The 15,798-nt window shown below is 38.3% G+C and overlaps 3 protein-coding genes across 3 annotated transcripts in view; 1 reads left to right on the plus strand and 2 right to left on the minus strand.

Annotated features, from left to right (window-relative positions):
* Positions 1-7,261, minus strand: part of LOC144655140 (uncharacterized) — a 44,069-nt gene extending 36,808 nt beyond the window's left edge. Inside the window, exons 1-5 of the mRNA XM_078515355.1 lie at positions 7,175-7,261; positions 6,468-6,624; positions 5,471-5,643; positions 4,630-4,656; positions 4,101-4,257 (exon numbers count right to left, since the gene is read on the minus strand). Coding sequence (XP_078371481.1) covers positions 4,101-4,257; positions 4,630-4,656; positions 5,471-5,643; positions 6,468-6,624; positions 7,175-7,211 — 551 coding nt within the window. The 5' untranslated portion in view covers positions 7,212-7,261. The remainder of the gene's footprint in view (positions 1-4,100; positions 4,258-4,629; positions 4,657-5,470; positions 5,644-6,467; positions 6,625-7,174) is intronic.
* Positions 7,262-9,298: 2,037 nt separating this feature from the next.
* Positions 9,299-10,297, plus strand: LOC144655142 (melatonin receptor type 1A-like). The gene has a single exon (XM_078515356.1). The coding sequence runs from the start codon at positions 9,299-9,301 to the stop codon at positions 10,295-10,297; it is 999 nt and encodes a 332-aa protein (XP_078371482.1).
* Positions 10,298-10,925: 628 nt separating this feature from the next.
* On the minus strand, positions 10,926-15,536 carry LOC144653676 (uncharacterized). Its single transcript, XM_078513729.1, has 3 exons — positions 14,940-15,536; positions 13,353-13,712; positions 10,926-11,389 (listed from the first exon to the last, which is right to left on the minus strand). Exons 1-3 carry the CDS (start codon positions 15,337-15,339, stop codon positions 11,361-11,363), a joined length of 789 nt encoding a protein of 262 aa, XP_078369855.1. The 5' UTR covers positions 15,340-15,536; the 3' UTR covers positions 10,926-11,360.
* Positions 15,537-15,798: the final 262 nt, after the last annotated feature.

Genomic DNA, 15,798 nt, shown 5'->3' on the forward strand with positions numbered 1-15,798 from the left:
GTGTTAGAGTGTTAATGAGCTTAAGTTTAAAGTGTTTACGAGTTGGTTACGTAGGGTTTGTTACGTAACACATCCCAGTGGAGAACTTTAAATAGTATACCATTCTCACTCATTAATATGCCGCTTATTGTCCGGCGTGGATTAGATATGGGAAAAGATTGTGGCCGAGGCAATGAGCGACTGGGTGAGAAAGTATTATAGCTGTGTATTACGTCGCCGAAGGGGAGGTGGGAGGGACGAAAATTCGCCCGGACTTCCCGGCTTGCGTATCTCTTTCGAAATGCCCCGAAACTAAGCAAAGGGATATTTAAATACGGCGATTGTGCACGTGGTGATTAAGCATTACCTAACTCAACTATCTATAAACAAATGGGCTTATGTAATCCACGCACTTCTGAATTCTGCGTCATAATTATGAATGAGAATAGGAGCTAGATCCAAGAAAAACTCCTTCAAGAAATCACCAAGACCTAAGGCGGGCAGATTAAAACCAGTGTTGTTTCATAAAGGAAAACGTAAGACAAGAAACGAAAAATGAACAAAAGGGAAAAAAAACCCACTAGCCGAGCCGGACCTGGAATCCGTGGTAAACGGATTATAGGGCGTAACTGAGATTACCCTTCTGATCGCGGCAAGGCCAGTGAAGCGGGATGACTGTTTAATTTTTTTTAATTATTTTAAAAATGACATAATATTTTGATTTTTTATTTTAAAACTTCTAGCTAGGGGAAAAATTAAGAATAAACATCACTCCCACATATCCCACGTTGTTGTGTCTAAACGTGGATCAAACACTAAACTCCGTGGATAAAAACGGCCAACCGGCGAGCTTTCAATATTTAAACACTGAACCTTGAAATGTTCATCAGTCGCAAAGTAAAAACCGTTGAGCGATTATCAAACGTTAAACACTGAACCTGTCTATTCGCACCAGTCCCTTACAAGAGCGAGTATAAATAAGAGCCCTGCATCTCATTTCGGCCCAGTTCGCGTAAGAATCCTTCGCTTCTGTTACCTGATGTGTTGTAATAGCAAATGTTCAAACTCCGTTTTGGCCGCTGTCTTTCAAGCTTAAGCATTTCTTCGACGCCTATACACTTCTGCAGCTATTCAGTCTCAAATCCGGCACTATCTGGTAAAGTAGCGTCGTGTATTTATCTGTTTTAGTCATTTACTGGCTTGTTTTTTCCTCCCACGTGTTCCCTAGTTATGTGTCATATTTGCCTCAGAAATCTCTCGTTTGTGTAGCGCTTTTTCCTCGGTTCCCTCGCTTAAGTTTGCACGCTTGCACTGTTGTGAATGTTTATTTTATGCGTGCTTCGCCTCGTAAACTCCGGGTTTGTGAAGTGCTTTTCCCGTAGGTCGGCTCCCATCACTTTTTGCACACGTTTATTTGGTTTATTTGCCATGTCAGTGTGCTTCGCCTCGCAAACATCGGGTTTGTGCAGTGCTTTCCTTCCCTTTTGCACACATTTATCTGTTATGTTGGTGTGCTTCGCCTCGCAAACATCGAGTTTGTGCAGTGCTTTCCTTTTGCACACGTTTATTTTGTTATGTTAGTGTGCTTTGCCTCGCAAACATCGGGTTTGTGCAGTGCTTCACTTTTGCACAAGTTTATCTGTTATGTTGGTGTGCTTCGCCTCGCAAACATCGGGTTTGTGCAGTGCTTTTCTTTGCACACGAAAATTTGTTATGTTAGTGTGCTTCGCCTCACAAACATCGGGTTTGTGCAGTGCTTTCCTTTGCATTTGCACGCCTTTAATTTGTTTAGTCAGCGTGCTTCGCCTCGCAAACACTGGGTTTGTGCTGTGCTTTCCTTGGCCCCTGTGGAGTTGTACGCTTTTATGCTTTATTTGTACTTGTAACTGTGAGGTTTTTTGTTGCGTACTTTGCCGTGCAAACTTCGGGTTTGCATAGTGCTTTCCACTCCTTTAGCTTCCCTTTAATTTGTACACTGGTTTGTTTCGTTCCTTCCGGTGAAACTTATGTTTCGTGTTGTTTTGCCTCAAAAACAACGGGTTTTGTGAAGTGTTTTTATTTGGCTGTGTTGTTTTTTGATGTTTTTTGTTATGCATACTTTGCCTCTCAAATTTCGTGTTTGAGCAGTGCTATTCCCTAGGCGCCCATTTTTTTTAATTTCATTGCGTGAGTTTTTTTCAATGTGGTTTCTTTGTGCGTGTCTCGCCTCCCAACATAGGTTGGTGGAGTTCAGTTCAGTGTCCCAATTTCCTAGCCAGCGTAGCTTGGCGTTCTAGTCAGTCAGTCGTTCTAGTCAATCGCGCGCGTGATTTCTCGCTCTCCCTGACTGACTAGAACGCCAAGCTACGCTGGCTACCAATTTCCAAGTTTTGAGTTTGCACGCTTGAAGATTTTGTAGCTTTCTAGTCTAGGTTGGATTTACATGGTTCCCATTGTCTCCCCTCGTTTATTGCCCTAATTATTATTTTTATTTTGTTGTTTTCCTGTCTTGTTTTCTTTTTTGCGTCATTTGCATCTAATTTGGTGTCATATCGTTAGCTTTCTTTTGTTTGCCAGCCACTTCGCAGCTTCTTTTGTTTTTTCTTTTCGCCACCGTATTGTTTTACATGTTTTGCTTTTGCATATCTGTTTGGGTTTTCTTGACAGCAGAGGTCACTGTTTTTACACGTTTCGATTTTACTGCTCTATTGTCCCGGGCCATTTTCTTTTCCTCCCTTCCCATGGTAGCCTGAAAGGGTGTCTAATGCCCTAGTCGGATTACTGACGCTCAGGCTGCTATCCCTTGGGTGGGTTCTCTCGTGTATTTCCAGCGCCAAATCTTTTTGTCCTATGCCATCTTATTTATGCTGGATTTTCAGTACTTCAAGTCCTGCCACCCAAGGGAAGGCAGTCTAGCCTCAGTTATTGTATGGTTTGTTTGTGTGAAAAAGTGCTCAGCCTTAGGCCGTGGATAGCGAACTTTAGCCCCTGGAACCTAGTTAAGACCTTGTCAGCTAGATTGGTTGGTGTCTTGCTGGCCTTTCGTCTTTAGTTATGGGTTGCTTGGTAGGATTTTTCTGGTTTGAGTTTTGGGTCTTTGGGTTTGAGTATTGGCGACGTCTTGGGTCATCTGGTTTTGGGCCATGTAATGCGCAGACTTCTGGGCGCGGGAGCATATCTTCATCTCTTATTAGCGAGCGTAAAAGGGACTGTCGCGAATAGTATGTTATTCACTCAAAAGCTCCCAGTGGCCCCCTTAGTGCCGCCTAGGTAGACCTCCAAGTGAATCCTTAAAAATAGGTGACGGCAATTCTTTAATTCTTTAAAAAACATCGAGATTTACGACCCATATACGAGGGACATAAAGTTATTTTATTTAATTCATGAAGACGCGAGTGTTTTACTGGAAAATTGACCACTAATAAAACTCATACAAAAATACATCCGGGACCGTAGTGGCGTATTTCCCATATCTTCGTGATGACGTCATTTCGCGCAAATGCACGGCTACCAAACTTTCAATTGCCAAACACCGGTTGAAAGATAAAAAAGGTTAAGTTCACTGAAGCAAACTTAAAATCGTTCTCTAAGGAGCAGGAAAATACAAACATTAAGAAGAAAACTTCACATGCCTCAAAACAATTCAAGGAGTTTCTTGCAAAGTATAGACCAAAGGAGTGATATTTGAGAAATTCCAGCGGCCGAAATGCAAGAGTTCACATAAAGATTTGTGCTTTTGACACTTCTGCAGTTTTTATCCATATAATAAAAAGAACATAACAAGTTGGCTCGAGGATATAAATTTAATGTTCTCGTAGCTAAAACATGTTTTTTGATTTTTACACTCGAACATAAAATTAATATCTTCTCGCCACCGTGTTATATTCTCGCATGTATTCGTAAACTTGGCCCATTATCCAGACAGCTGGCAATTAAAAAATCTAATCCCTAAGAGATATGGTAAGCATCTCCATGATCATCAGTGCCTTATGGAGTTCGCATTATGTTTTTAAAAATATAATTCTCCATATAACGCTTGAACTGAAATATCGACGTATAGCAATTGCTTATTCGTTTATATAAATTAATCCCGTACCCTGGGAAATTGTATACATATGCTATAACTGTACTTTGTTACTTGCCTGCATAACGGACCATACTCCATATCGAAGTCGCTGAAGTGAATGCCTAACTCCATGTTTTGCGGAATGGGAACAATATAAACACAGTCTGTACTGTTTGGATAGTTGTTTGGATACCCAGGACTTTTTAGTGAGTTGTTTACAACTGATCCGCATTCTGTTGAAGCAAAGCCGGGCACCAGTAAACATTTATTTGAGACAAACTTGACTAGAATGAATCAGTTTTCAAATTGGCGACCAGCAACGTAGCACATGATCATTTTTTTGCTTTCGTCTAAGGTACTTCGAGAAAAGCCGGCTTAGCCAAAAATGTCGTATTTTGATTTGTATTTTCTATCTTTGTGTATACTTTGTGTGCTAAGAATCTAAACACGGTGTACCAGTGTTTTTCGATTTCAAGCTGGACGATAATCTCTGACACTGTTTCTGGATTCCAAATTATAACTATCTTCAAGCGAGCGTTATGTCTAATGACCGAACTGAAGTAGACGTGAGTTTAAACAACCTATAACTTGTCAACATTACCTACCTTTAAAGGGCGGATGTGTACCATTCCCTGTAATGGAAAAAGGAAAGGCAACTGAGATATATTCTTTCGCTAACTGAGATAGATATTTTTTTAGATTTTAAAATCCTCCAATACTTGGGTATCTTAATGTCCCCTGGACTGACGCAAAACTAATAAAATGATGTTCAAATGTTTAAAATGTAAAAGTAACTGCGAAAATACTTTTCCCATTGAAGGGAAAATTTTAAATTAAGCCAAAAATGCTTGCGTTGCCATGGCAACGTATGGCAACAGCAAGTTCCGTAAGCAGTTAAGTTCGTACTGGATTGTTGTCAGATAAATTTCATATTAAGGGCCTCTTTACATGAGAGCCGAGATGATTTTCATCCCGGGATGAATTTCGTTCCGGGGTGAAAAAATTTTCATTTTACATGAGAGTGGTCATCCCGGGATGCCTGGACGTAAGTCGTCCCGCCCGAGTTGAATTCATCTCTCCCGTGCTTACATTACATTATATTTCATCCCGGACAGACTGTTTACATGGGGTTTTTCGTCACGTTTCATCCCGGGATGACATTTCATCCCGGTGTTTCATCCCCGGATGAAATCGTCCCGGGATGAACTCATCCCGGGACGAAATCATGTATCATCATGTAAACAGCAACAAGAAAATGACCAGACACCGAGATAAATTCATCCCGGGACGAAAACTCTCATGTAAAGAGGCCATAAGTCACAAGGTTTGGTGTGAAAAAACTGTAAACGTTAAAAGTTCCTAGGGGAAGTTCCCACCAGCACACCCCTCCCCCTTCTTTCCAAGGCCTGAATAGTACAGCTTAACATTCTGTTTTCTATTTCATACCTAGTAAAACAGCAGTAAAAAGCATGAAAAATCCTCTTTTGGGAGCAGAGCCGTCTGAGTGGAACTTAATCACTGCGTAGTCTCCAGTCACAAGAACTGTCTTCCCAATCCTCTCGCCACAGTACACACCAATTGTTTGGCCATCTTCATTTCTGATTATCACATAGTCCCATCTACATACAAAAAAGGAAAGATTACACGTTAAAAACCACATCACATTTCAAAAGGTAAAGATTATACTTGAATCTACATTGCTATTTTTATTCTATATATCATTTTTCAATCAGATTGAACTTTTAATTATGAAACAAGGACAACAACGACAAATATCATGAATACTTTATTTGTAACTTTTGGAGTCAGTTTATTCAAGGGGCTAGGTCACGTTATTTTAGGCAAACTCTCATGTAAAGAGGCCATAAGTCACAAGGTTTGGTGTGAAAAAACTGTAAACGTTAAAAGTTTTCCCATCTTTTCCCATCTGCGAACTCAGAATTTTTTCTGAGTTCATTCTCTCCACACATCAATCCATTATTATTAATTCTATTTATTTTGGTTAAAGAGCTCTAAAATTCAAATTGGCAGAGCAAAAGTCCTTTATTGGCTAAATCACGGCCACATAACAAACAAGGATGATTCTCGAGCATTGTAAATGAAACTTCATACAAATTGAGATAAACTTGAAAGAAGTTGGGCCGAGGTTTTTAAGTTTAACCCAACGCAATCTGTTTTAATCTTCTTGAAAGTTTCCCATCCCTGCCCCACTTTGGCCTTTTGGTGTTTCTTTTGAGTTCTTCTACAGTTTTAATCCGTAATTGCGATATTTCAGTCAATTCTATGACCAGTTGGTCAGTGCCGAAATTGCCTAAAATTGTGTGACATAGCATATTTAGACGGTCACAATTATTCGGGAAGTTTATTCTATAAAAAAAATGGCTTATACACGATAATACAAACATATTAGGCAGAGCAACAGCACTATATGCCGTTTAATTACCCGCAATGTCGATGAGACTCCACTTCAAAATCGTGAAAGTAAATTTCCATAGCCATGCCGTTTGGAATTGGAATCGAATAAGTACAGTCCATATTGTTTGGGTAGTGGCTAGGATATCCAGGACTTGCAAGGGTATTGTTCACAACTGAACCACAACCTATTAAAGCAAAAGTTTGTTTTAAAAACAAAGGGATAATCCTTGGAGGCGATTTCTCTGGAGGTAGCGGTAGAGGCTTAAGCCACGCCCTTTAAAGCTGTAAGGCTTCCTGGTTCCCTCTCCCCTCCCCCTCCCTCTCCCCTTTTCACCATTCTACTCTAGGCCCCCAACTTCTTTCTGCAAGCCCCAACATGTATGCAAGTCTGGATTTATCGCTATAAATGTGGAGCTAAAATGACTTACTTTTTAGCTGCATAACTATTTATTATTTTTTTTTTTGGTTTTTTTTTTTTTTTTTTATTAAATAAAAATAATAAAAATAAAAATGGCTTACTGCTTAACCGTATGTGTTGTGGAACACTGAGAAAAGAAAATCGATTACACGTCAAGAACAAAACTTAATACAACACGTAGAACCCGCGATATTAACCGAAAAAAATGTATATAAAACTGCTCAAATTTAAGAAACTTCGTCTTTAGTTTAGTTTTTAACTAAATCTAATCTAAGATGACAGATCTTGTAAGAAAAATGAAAACTTTATCTACTCACCTTGCACGGCGACAGCGCCAGAATTTTCAATCCACATTAACAAGGACAGTAAAGGACAAGCAATTTAGTTATGGAAAGGTACATTTTGTCTCAAATCGCATAGAGAGTCCGTCTTTCCTTAGGAGTCATCAGCCCTGAAGAAGGTTAAGCATATAAAGATATATTTAAATGATAGTATATGCTGAACAATAATATACTTGCTCAGAGTAATCTCAAGCCAGTTGAAATAACGACAAAATATACTGTTTTCTTTTAGCGAGGTAGCCCAGTTTCTAAGTAAATATAAAGCCCTAGTATATTCAAGGGAAAAGGTATCATTTTAAACTGATTCTTAAAAATTACCTTAAAAAGACTTTATCTAGCAGTGCACTTGTCTTGAACCATAAGGAACAAGAAATCACCCTTGAAATTGAAAGCGGAACACCTTGCACCTGTTGTTTATACAAATTAGATGGAAATTGAAAGCTTCTGAAAAGGCGTCATTTTAACTGTTGATCCCTGTTGTTCGTATGATATTTACTTGTCAGTTTGGTTAACAGCTTGTGAAAATAAGTTTAGCTCGGCATCTGTGAAGCCCCTTGCTTAATGATCTCAAGTAAAGGTGAAACACAGTTTATTTTTATAGTGATAATGATGACATTTTTTAGCTTGAAATTTCAGGGGTGTCAAACTTTGTGGATTGAATTGATTTTAGAATTTAAAAAGCAACAAATTAAAAATGCAAGAACTGAACTATAATTTGAAGTTCTATGAATAGAATTTACTCTGTTTTATCGTAACAATTAGTTTATAGACACTACCACCCGTTAGTCTATAAATAGTGAGCGAAAGAACATATTTTATTGCGTACACATTTTTATTTATTATTCTTTGTTTAAAATAGATCTTGCACAGTATGGATTTATAAAGGCCGACAAAATAATATTTCAGTCTTTAATATAACTCTTTCGCCTTTTTGACCAAGAAGTATTTTAGTCTTAACTCTTTCACCTTTTTTTTGTGGTATGTGACCTTGACTCGCTAACGTACTCAGTATGAAGGCCCACAAATTGTTTTCTAATTATTCTAGCTAATATTCCTTTTTTTGATTTTAAAACGAAAATAATCGAACTGAAAACATGGTTTCGAGCAAGGCCAACGTGAAGATCAAATTAAGATAAACGGTGGGATTGTGTCCCTCCTGGCAAATAGAGTTATTGGAACCTATGAATTGCGAAATTCTGTCTAAAGGTGGCCACGGTAATAGGTTTAATTCATTTATTTTTTTTTATATTTAAACTTTACCTTCGTGAAGATTTTTTTTTGAAAAAATTGTCCAACATGTCTACAGTTGTTCAAATTAAACCACACCACAGAGTTCACGCAGAAAATGTCTATTAGTTTATTTTGGTTATTTTGGCCTGTTCTAATTGAGATTTTTTCAAGGTACAAATACTGCCGTCCTTGCGCGCAAACTCTTCATATGCACCCAGTATTGGATTATATGTTGAAATGAACCTTTAAACCTCTGTAATTCCATATGCAAATAATACGACGGACTTTGGGAAATCAATTTGTCGTAAAAAAAAATTAATAGCAAAATAAATATACCTGCCTTTGAAATACAAGATTGATGCACATTGTAACTAGAATTGAAAATGAATAGTTAACAGCAGATTGCCGCAACACAGATTAGACTGCTATCATTTGAAGCATTAGTTATTCATACTCAAACACACAAACAAAAATACGAAAAGGCGCTTCTCCTTTTCTATTTATTAGACTATATCAACTTCCTTCTGAATAATGCCAGTGCAAATGATGCTTTTGACACGAAGTATATACAATTTTATTGATTTCTTTTTTAATTTCATATGTTTTTATGAGCGGCATATGCTGGGATGGACTAAAACCCTGCTAACCAATAGTCACAAAAGTTGCCTTCAAAGGCTAATTTAAGGAGAGTGCGACTAATGGATATTAAAACTAATGAAGAGCATTATGAGGATTTAGGGGCTTTTCACTTATTCGTGCGTCAAAGACATAATCTTCCCTTGCCAACTTGTGAAATAGCCGGCAAGCAATCACGGAAAACGTTAGTTCTAGGAGAGAAACGCTGTTTACGTCTCGACGGTTTTGGGTAAAATGACAAAAACTTTCAGACAAGGTGATGTTGTTGTTTTTGAAGCATTGACTTGTACTGTACTTTTAATTCTGTCGTTCTTCGGCAATGTGCTTGTCATTGTTGTAGCCTTCAAAAAACCTCGCCTAAGCACGACAACAAGCCTGTTCATCACCGCTTTGGCGACAACGGATTTAATTAACGCTCTTGTCCCTGGACCACTTTTCCTGGCTTCTCTTATCACTGGAAAGATGCCTTACAGCTCAGCAGGCTGCGAAATCAGTGGATTCTTCATGCATTTCCTAACCTTGGCTTCGGTGAGTACTATGGGTTTAATCGCGGTCAACCGATACTTCTGCGTGTTAAAGCCAAACCTCTACAAAAGAATCTTCACAACCCATCGCTCCGCGATCTTCCTGGCTTCGTTGTGGACGTTCATCGCAATGGTTGTTGTCTTTCCATTAATCGTTGGCTGGGCCAGTATGGAGTTTAACCCCCAAATGGCATCTTGTAGTTTACATTTTACCTCATTGACTTCCGAGACTGGATTCACCGTTGTTGTAATTCTCTCCTTCGTAGTTTCCAGTTTTGTCATCGTAGCGCTTTGCTACTACTTCGTTTCAAAGTCTCTCCGACAACACAGGCATCTACTGTCGAACAACCGTGGCTTAAGCGTGCAAGAAATCAATCTGACAAAGACGTTCTTCGTTTTAGTCGTTTCGTTTATCGTTCTGTGGCTGCCAACTTTTGTTGTGGTCGTTCTATTTCGTGTCGTGCTTCGTAAAACTCTGCCTCGCCAACTTGCCCTGGCCATTCCATACGGGTTGCTAACGAACAGTGCGGTAAATCCTTGGATTTACGGAGCTATGAATCCTTCTTTCCGCAAAAAGTTTATGGCAATCCTGAAAAAAACAGATGCGCCAAATCGAACAAATCGAGTTTTACCAGTAAGAGGCGCTATCACTCCTTACCCGAAGAATTCTCCAAGTATCCCCATGGAGACGATTGCGGAAAGAGAATAAATGACAAAATTATAATCAGCTAGAGCTGACAAATGGGACCGAGACACTGAAGATAGGAACATGTCAGTAGCTCTGAAATGGCTCGCATGAAATTTCAGAAATTTCATACACGAAAATTTGGGAGTTGAAGTTGAGTTGTTGTTTAATTTTTTTCGTATAGACATTGAGTAAAAGTCTTTACAGTAAAACTCCTCAAAATTGAAAATTAAAATATTCGATATTAATACATTTGAAGGTGGTACAGCTGTTATTTCCCGGTCCATTTGGAAAGTTAATTTCTCAAATGTTTGAAGGGGCTATCCGAAATATAATAAGCTATATATAAAAAAAAGCTTTGTTAAACAACGACTATATAAGGCAGCTGCTGAGAATGCCAATAACTAAACTCGGCCAATCACCAATCAAACTGCTTTATTGTTAGTCCGATTATATTTTTTGTTAAAATTTCTACAGCTTTTTTTTAACGAAAAAAATGAAACTTCTGGTATAACAATTCTCTTATTAACCTCTCTTGCTGGGTTGGACCCTAATGGGAGAAATAAGGTGGAAGGAAAATATCGGTCTTGTTCTTCAGTAATCGATCTCGCTGCGCTCGATCCATACCGTTAAGACGTGAAGACGGCTGATACTCTCCCAGTAAGGAATGCGCGCTGATACAACCTAAAACAAAGGCTTTCATCTCCTTATGATCTCATTCCTTCTTTATTATTTTTAACATCATAAAGTTTGAATTATTTTTTTTGGAACTTGGACTGTTTGTATAGGTGCACGTCTCTTCAATCAGTTAATCTTTTAAAAATTATATTTTTGTTCGATATATTTTACATTCAGAGCCACTTTCATCGAGACGACCAAACTTACATAAACATACATTATCATTTCAGCTTCTAAATAAGCTGATAAAAGAAACTCTTCTGTGAAGGACAATCCTCATTCTCGAATGCAATCATCGCATAAAATAAATCTCGCGCCAAGCTTTTGTCCGCCTTCGCATTTCCGTCGACGAAGCCCTCATAAATAAATAAGCATAACCACTGACTGTTTGAACACTCGAACGCTTCATTCAGTACTTGGGAATGGGCTTTCTTTTTCCTGACAGAGAAACAGAAAAAAAGGAGAAATTGTTAATCATGACGCCCACTTTGACTAATAATACTTTATTCAAACCCCCCCCCACACACAAATTTTTGACGACTTTTGGTTCAAGTTATCGGGACTTTCGATAGGTTAACCTAATCGCAACTTGTCTGTTTTATTGGAAATCCGCGAATCTGATTGGTTCTTCCGTTGTTGAATATACACGGATAGAATACAATCGCGCGAGCTGCTCTTTGAAATAGACCATTTGCATTATGACGTAAAAGCGCAAAGACTTAGTTAGGTTCGCGGGAAATTTTGAATTATTGTCACCAAGCCTGCTTGCTTAAGAAAATCGTGATGGAGGTAAAGTAAATTACTCTCACCGAAAAAGGCGTCCCTAAGGCGTCATTTAAAAGGCTAAAAGCAACCTCTCAGTATAAAACCAAGTCTGTTAAAATGAAAAAAGGTATGAAAGAAATTGTATATTTGCTGGGTTGCGTTTTGTAGTGAAGTTTCAACGAGTGTTTCCTCCAGTCGAGTCTCAGTCGCGCTGTTATTTAATTATATTCCTTAAGCTTTTGCTTGCCAGGTATTTTCAAATAGCATTTGAAGACGCAATATTTTACCCTTTCTAAACATTGAGGAGTACAGTACATGATGTCTGCACTCGTAAAAATCTTTGAGGCTCAACTTTCAAGTCTCACAAGTAATCGCTCATCAACAAAATTATGTAAGCTTAAATAAAATTATATTTGCTCACACGTACGGCCCACGCTCGTATTGAAACCACAACACCAACTCGACGAGTTGACATTTTCAGTACAAAAAACAAGAAAGCTTCTTTGTTAAAGAAAATTGCAATTACAGTTCAGTTTAAATTTGACGAGAAAAACAATTTTAAGATAAATAAACAAATAACCTGTATTCACCTGCACAGGGAAGTTTTGATTGATCAGCTTGGAAATCCTTTATCATTGACCCTTCATGATTCATCGATGAAGCTCGATTGAACGAGGAAAATTATTTGATTCGTTTCTCGGTCTCACTGTAAAAATAAATTAAACTAACCGTCCCGTGTATATGGTAAATTTTCTAAGCTTTTCAGTCAAGAATTAATTCACCTGCGATCGATGGAAGCGATCGTTTGTTGAACGTTTGAAAATAGATGATGAACAAAGTCAATGGCTTGCCTTGCTTTCACTTGATTCCACACAAATTTAATCATATTCTAGACTCGTCCTTTCAAGCAATCTGTTTCCAGTGCGCGATTTTTTGAAGCTGTGATTTTAGGATAAAATTATTTACGAAGAGAAGTTGTCGGCTGCGATGAATGAAATTCTACCAAGTCAACTCCGCACACAACGTACATATTAAACTTACTTAAACACGAACAACATTTGTCACTCAAATTTCATTCCAAAGCTATCATCCTGTTTTCTATATATTTGACAGGTAACTGAAATATAAATGTATAAGCAAATTTCGAAGTTACAAGAGCGTAAACTTTAGCAGCTCAGCTTCAAATAAATGTCGTAGATGTCCACCTTCCCGCTTGGCTGCCTTAGCCAATCACAAGCCAGAAATGATGTTTTCCCGCGAACCTAACTACAACTACCAGAATTCTTTGCGCTTTTACGTCATAATGCAAATGGTCTATTGACAACAATTCTTGATTTTTGGCTTAAAAGTGCATAAAATGTACCTTTGTCTGCAATCATTTAGACTTTCAAACTACTCGCCATCGTTTTCTTCGAGTGATAGTCAACTCGGCTGTGCCTCGTTGACTATTCGCTCATAGAAAACTGGTGCTCGTAGTCTTTAATATTGTTAATTAAACTTTATTTCTAGACTTTCTAATTTGATGTGAGAACCTCCAGGTGGCAACATATCTTGTATAAATAGTATAAATTACTCTTCGCTACGTATATCTCTAAATTGATAAATCCATTTATATAGCTCTCAGAATATGTCTAACCTGCTTTCTTCCCTCGAATGCTTCCCTCGTCGTAGCAGCCAAAGTAGCCGTCACATGGCCGCCGTTTTGGCGCGCAAATTTTGCGATATTGAATCGCGTTGCCCTTGGCAATGTAGTAACTGTAGAACATGGCAGGATGGGACTTGGTTCCAATCCCCTGCTGATTCTTGGTCAGGTGTCCTCTTGTCTTGATGCCTGACACTTTTGTGCGCTCCAGTGATGACATCACACAGTCCACTTTAGATGGTTGTACCTCTTGTTTGGAGCTTTTGCTTGAGTGTTTTTTCTTTACTTTTGCACCTCTTTGCCGTTTTTTCCATGGTAGAATGCAAACGGGTTTCCCTCTTTTTAAGGATGCAACTAAATGATCAGAAATAAAGGAACATAAGACCACATTTACTACAAATTGCATGAGCCAAGCAAACTGTATAGCAAGGCTGAGGAAAACACGTACACAGAGAATATTGGGTACGTACCCGTCAAAAAATCGGTCTGGGCCTGACCACTTTTGTAGAGAAACAGTGAAATCAAAACGGGGCCATAGACGTCTATGGCCCCGCGTAAAGTTGACTGTTTCTCTTCAAAAGTGGTCAGGTTGGCACCAATTTTGTGACGGGTCCGTACCCAAATTTTGTTATCGTGTAAACGGCCTTGAAGAGAAGGCATTATGAGAGATTTGCTAACGAAAATGCAGTGATAATTCGGTAATTTCGATATCGATAACGAGCGAGTACTTTTAAAAACAACATCAGTTAGGTTAACAACTACCAGGCGCCGGGTGTTTTTCCGAATGCTAGGTAATCTCGTTTGGTAGCGTCAGACGATTCATACGCGCATGCGAAATTTTTGGGGTCGATATTTGCAGTTTTCCCTAACTTGCGCATTCCTGAGAACGAGTTAAATAAAACTTTGATCATGTCTGTCGCTTTTTGTAAAATTTACGCTTTGTTTAGGTTAAACATTGATCAGCATACCACAAAACCGTCACCTCCTACTAAGTTTCAATCAATTATTTTCTGTTTTTAAAATAAAAGAGATAAAAAAAAGAAAAAATAGCCGAGATAGTGTTTCAAATGTTGCAAGTTTTTTGAGTCGAAAAAAGTGCGAAGTCGCTGAACTTGACCACGTTTTGTTACAATGTTGCCAACTCGAAACAAACAAGCATGTAAATTAACTTTGAAAGCAAAATTAGTTAATGCAGAGCCCGGTATTATTTTCTTGGCGTGAATTCGCGGTGGCTTTGTTTTGATTTGAACTAAAAGCAGCAGGGCTGATCATAGAAATCTATCACTCTTCCAGTGTTCTTTTTCATTAAATTTTGTATTTCTCATAGATGAACAATACGAAAGACAAGTCAATCTTTCTTTATCTTAAATAATTCTTGTGAAGCTTGTCAAGCTCATTCATTTTCGCTCCGAAATGGTTTTTCCAAACAATCGGAAATGAATAATACATTAAAGCAATTTTGACACTGCACAAAAATAATTCTGCACTTCATTTTTCTCCTTAAAAAATTGACCTTTGTCGTTATCCACTCAGTAGTATATCTCTATATAGCTAAAAATATATCAGTAATTCAAATCTCACCGTTCCCTTTTTCTGCTGTGGAATTGTGTTCATCTGGGCATCCATAATAACCATCGCATACCATTCGATTTTTCATACGGTACGCCATTTTGCTAACATTGCATGAGAATCGCTTCGCCAAGCCTGAACTCAGAAGTCTTGTTGTGTGCGTACCTGAGTCCATGAGATTTTCTGGCGTTTTCCGCGGTGGGAAAGTAAAATAGCCGCTTTCAGCCGCAGAATTTCGTGAATACAGAAGATAAAAACTCGAGCTTTCGACCTCAGATTCAGCTGCCCCCAATTTATATTCAGAATATTCATTGTCCGTTGGTAATTGAGATTCATAAACAGAGAAGTAGCTTGGAATATAGCTTTGGCGTCGTACTATTAAAATATGCGCGCCGGTTGATCCATTAGCCATACTGACTACCTCGAGATTCGGTAAAATATGCTACATTGTCAAAGTATTAGCCAAAACCTGCTAAAATTTGTCTTTCTGACGGATACCTCTTTCGGAACTTCCGGGAAAATGTGATGTCGCCGCGAACACAGATCAAGACAAACCACATTTAAATTAGAATTTTCGTTTTCAGAAATCTTCACCTTTTAACCACTGTGGTTGCTAACGATAATCTATCTTTATTTCATTTGTCAGAAAATATATATAATTAACGTCCTTCGCTTTTTAAACTATGGAATTAATAGTTTGTCATCGAACAATCAATCGGAACCGAGACAAGCTGTGAAATGAAGCCTCTCGCAGCATTTTGTTTCTTTTAGGATTTATTTATTGAAAATACAAAGAAATCTTGGCGCGGTCTGGCTGCGATATGAAATAGAAGCGACTAATTCTAGTGCAAACTAAAAATAGCTACGAAAA

Source organism: Oculina patagonica, chromosome 5 (genome assembly GCF_052425735.1).
Source record: "Oculina patagonica isolate OP01 chromosome 5, crgOcupat, whole genome shotgun sequence".
Taxonomy (NCBI): Eukaryota; Metazoa; Cnidaria; class Anthozoa; order Scleractinia; family Oculinidae; genus Oculina; species Oculina patagonica.

Coding starts and splice junctions, on each gene's coding strand:
- LOC144655142 (XM_078515356.1), top strand. CDS start 9,299: ATGACAAAAACTTTCAGACAAGGTGATGTTGTTGTTTTTGAAGCATTG.
- LOC144653676 (XM_078513729.1), bottom strand. CDS start 15,339: ATGGCTAATGGATCAACCGGCGCGCATATTTTAATAGTACGACGCCAA. Junction 13,713..14,939: donor CACAGCAGAAAAAGGGAACG/GTGAGATTTGAA, acceptor CTGATCATTTAG/TTGCATCCTTAAAAAGAGGG. Junction 11,390..13,352: donor CATTCGAGGGAAGAAAGCAG/GTTAGACATATT, acceptor TTTCTCTGTCAG/GAAAAAGAAAGCCCATTCCC.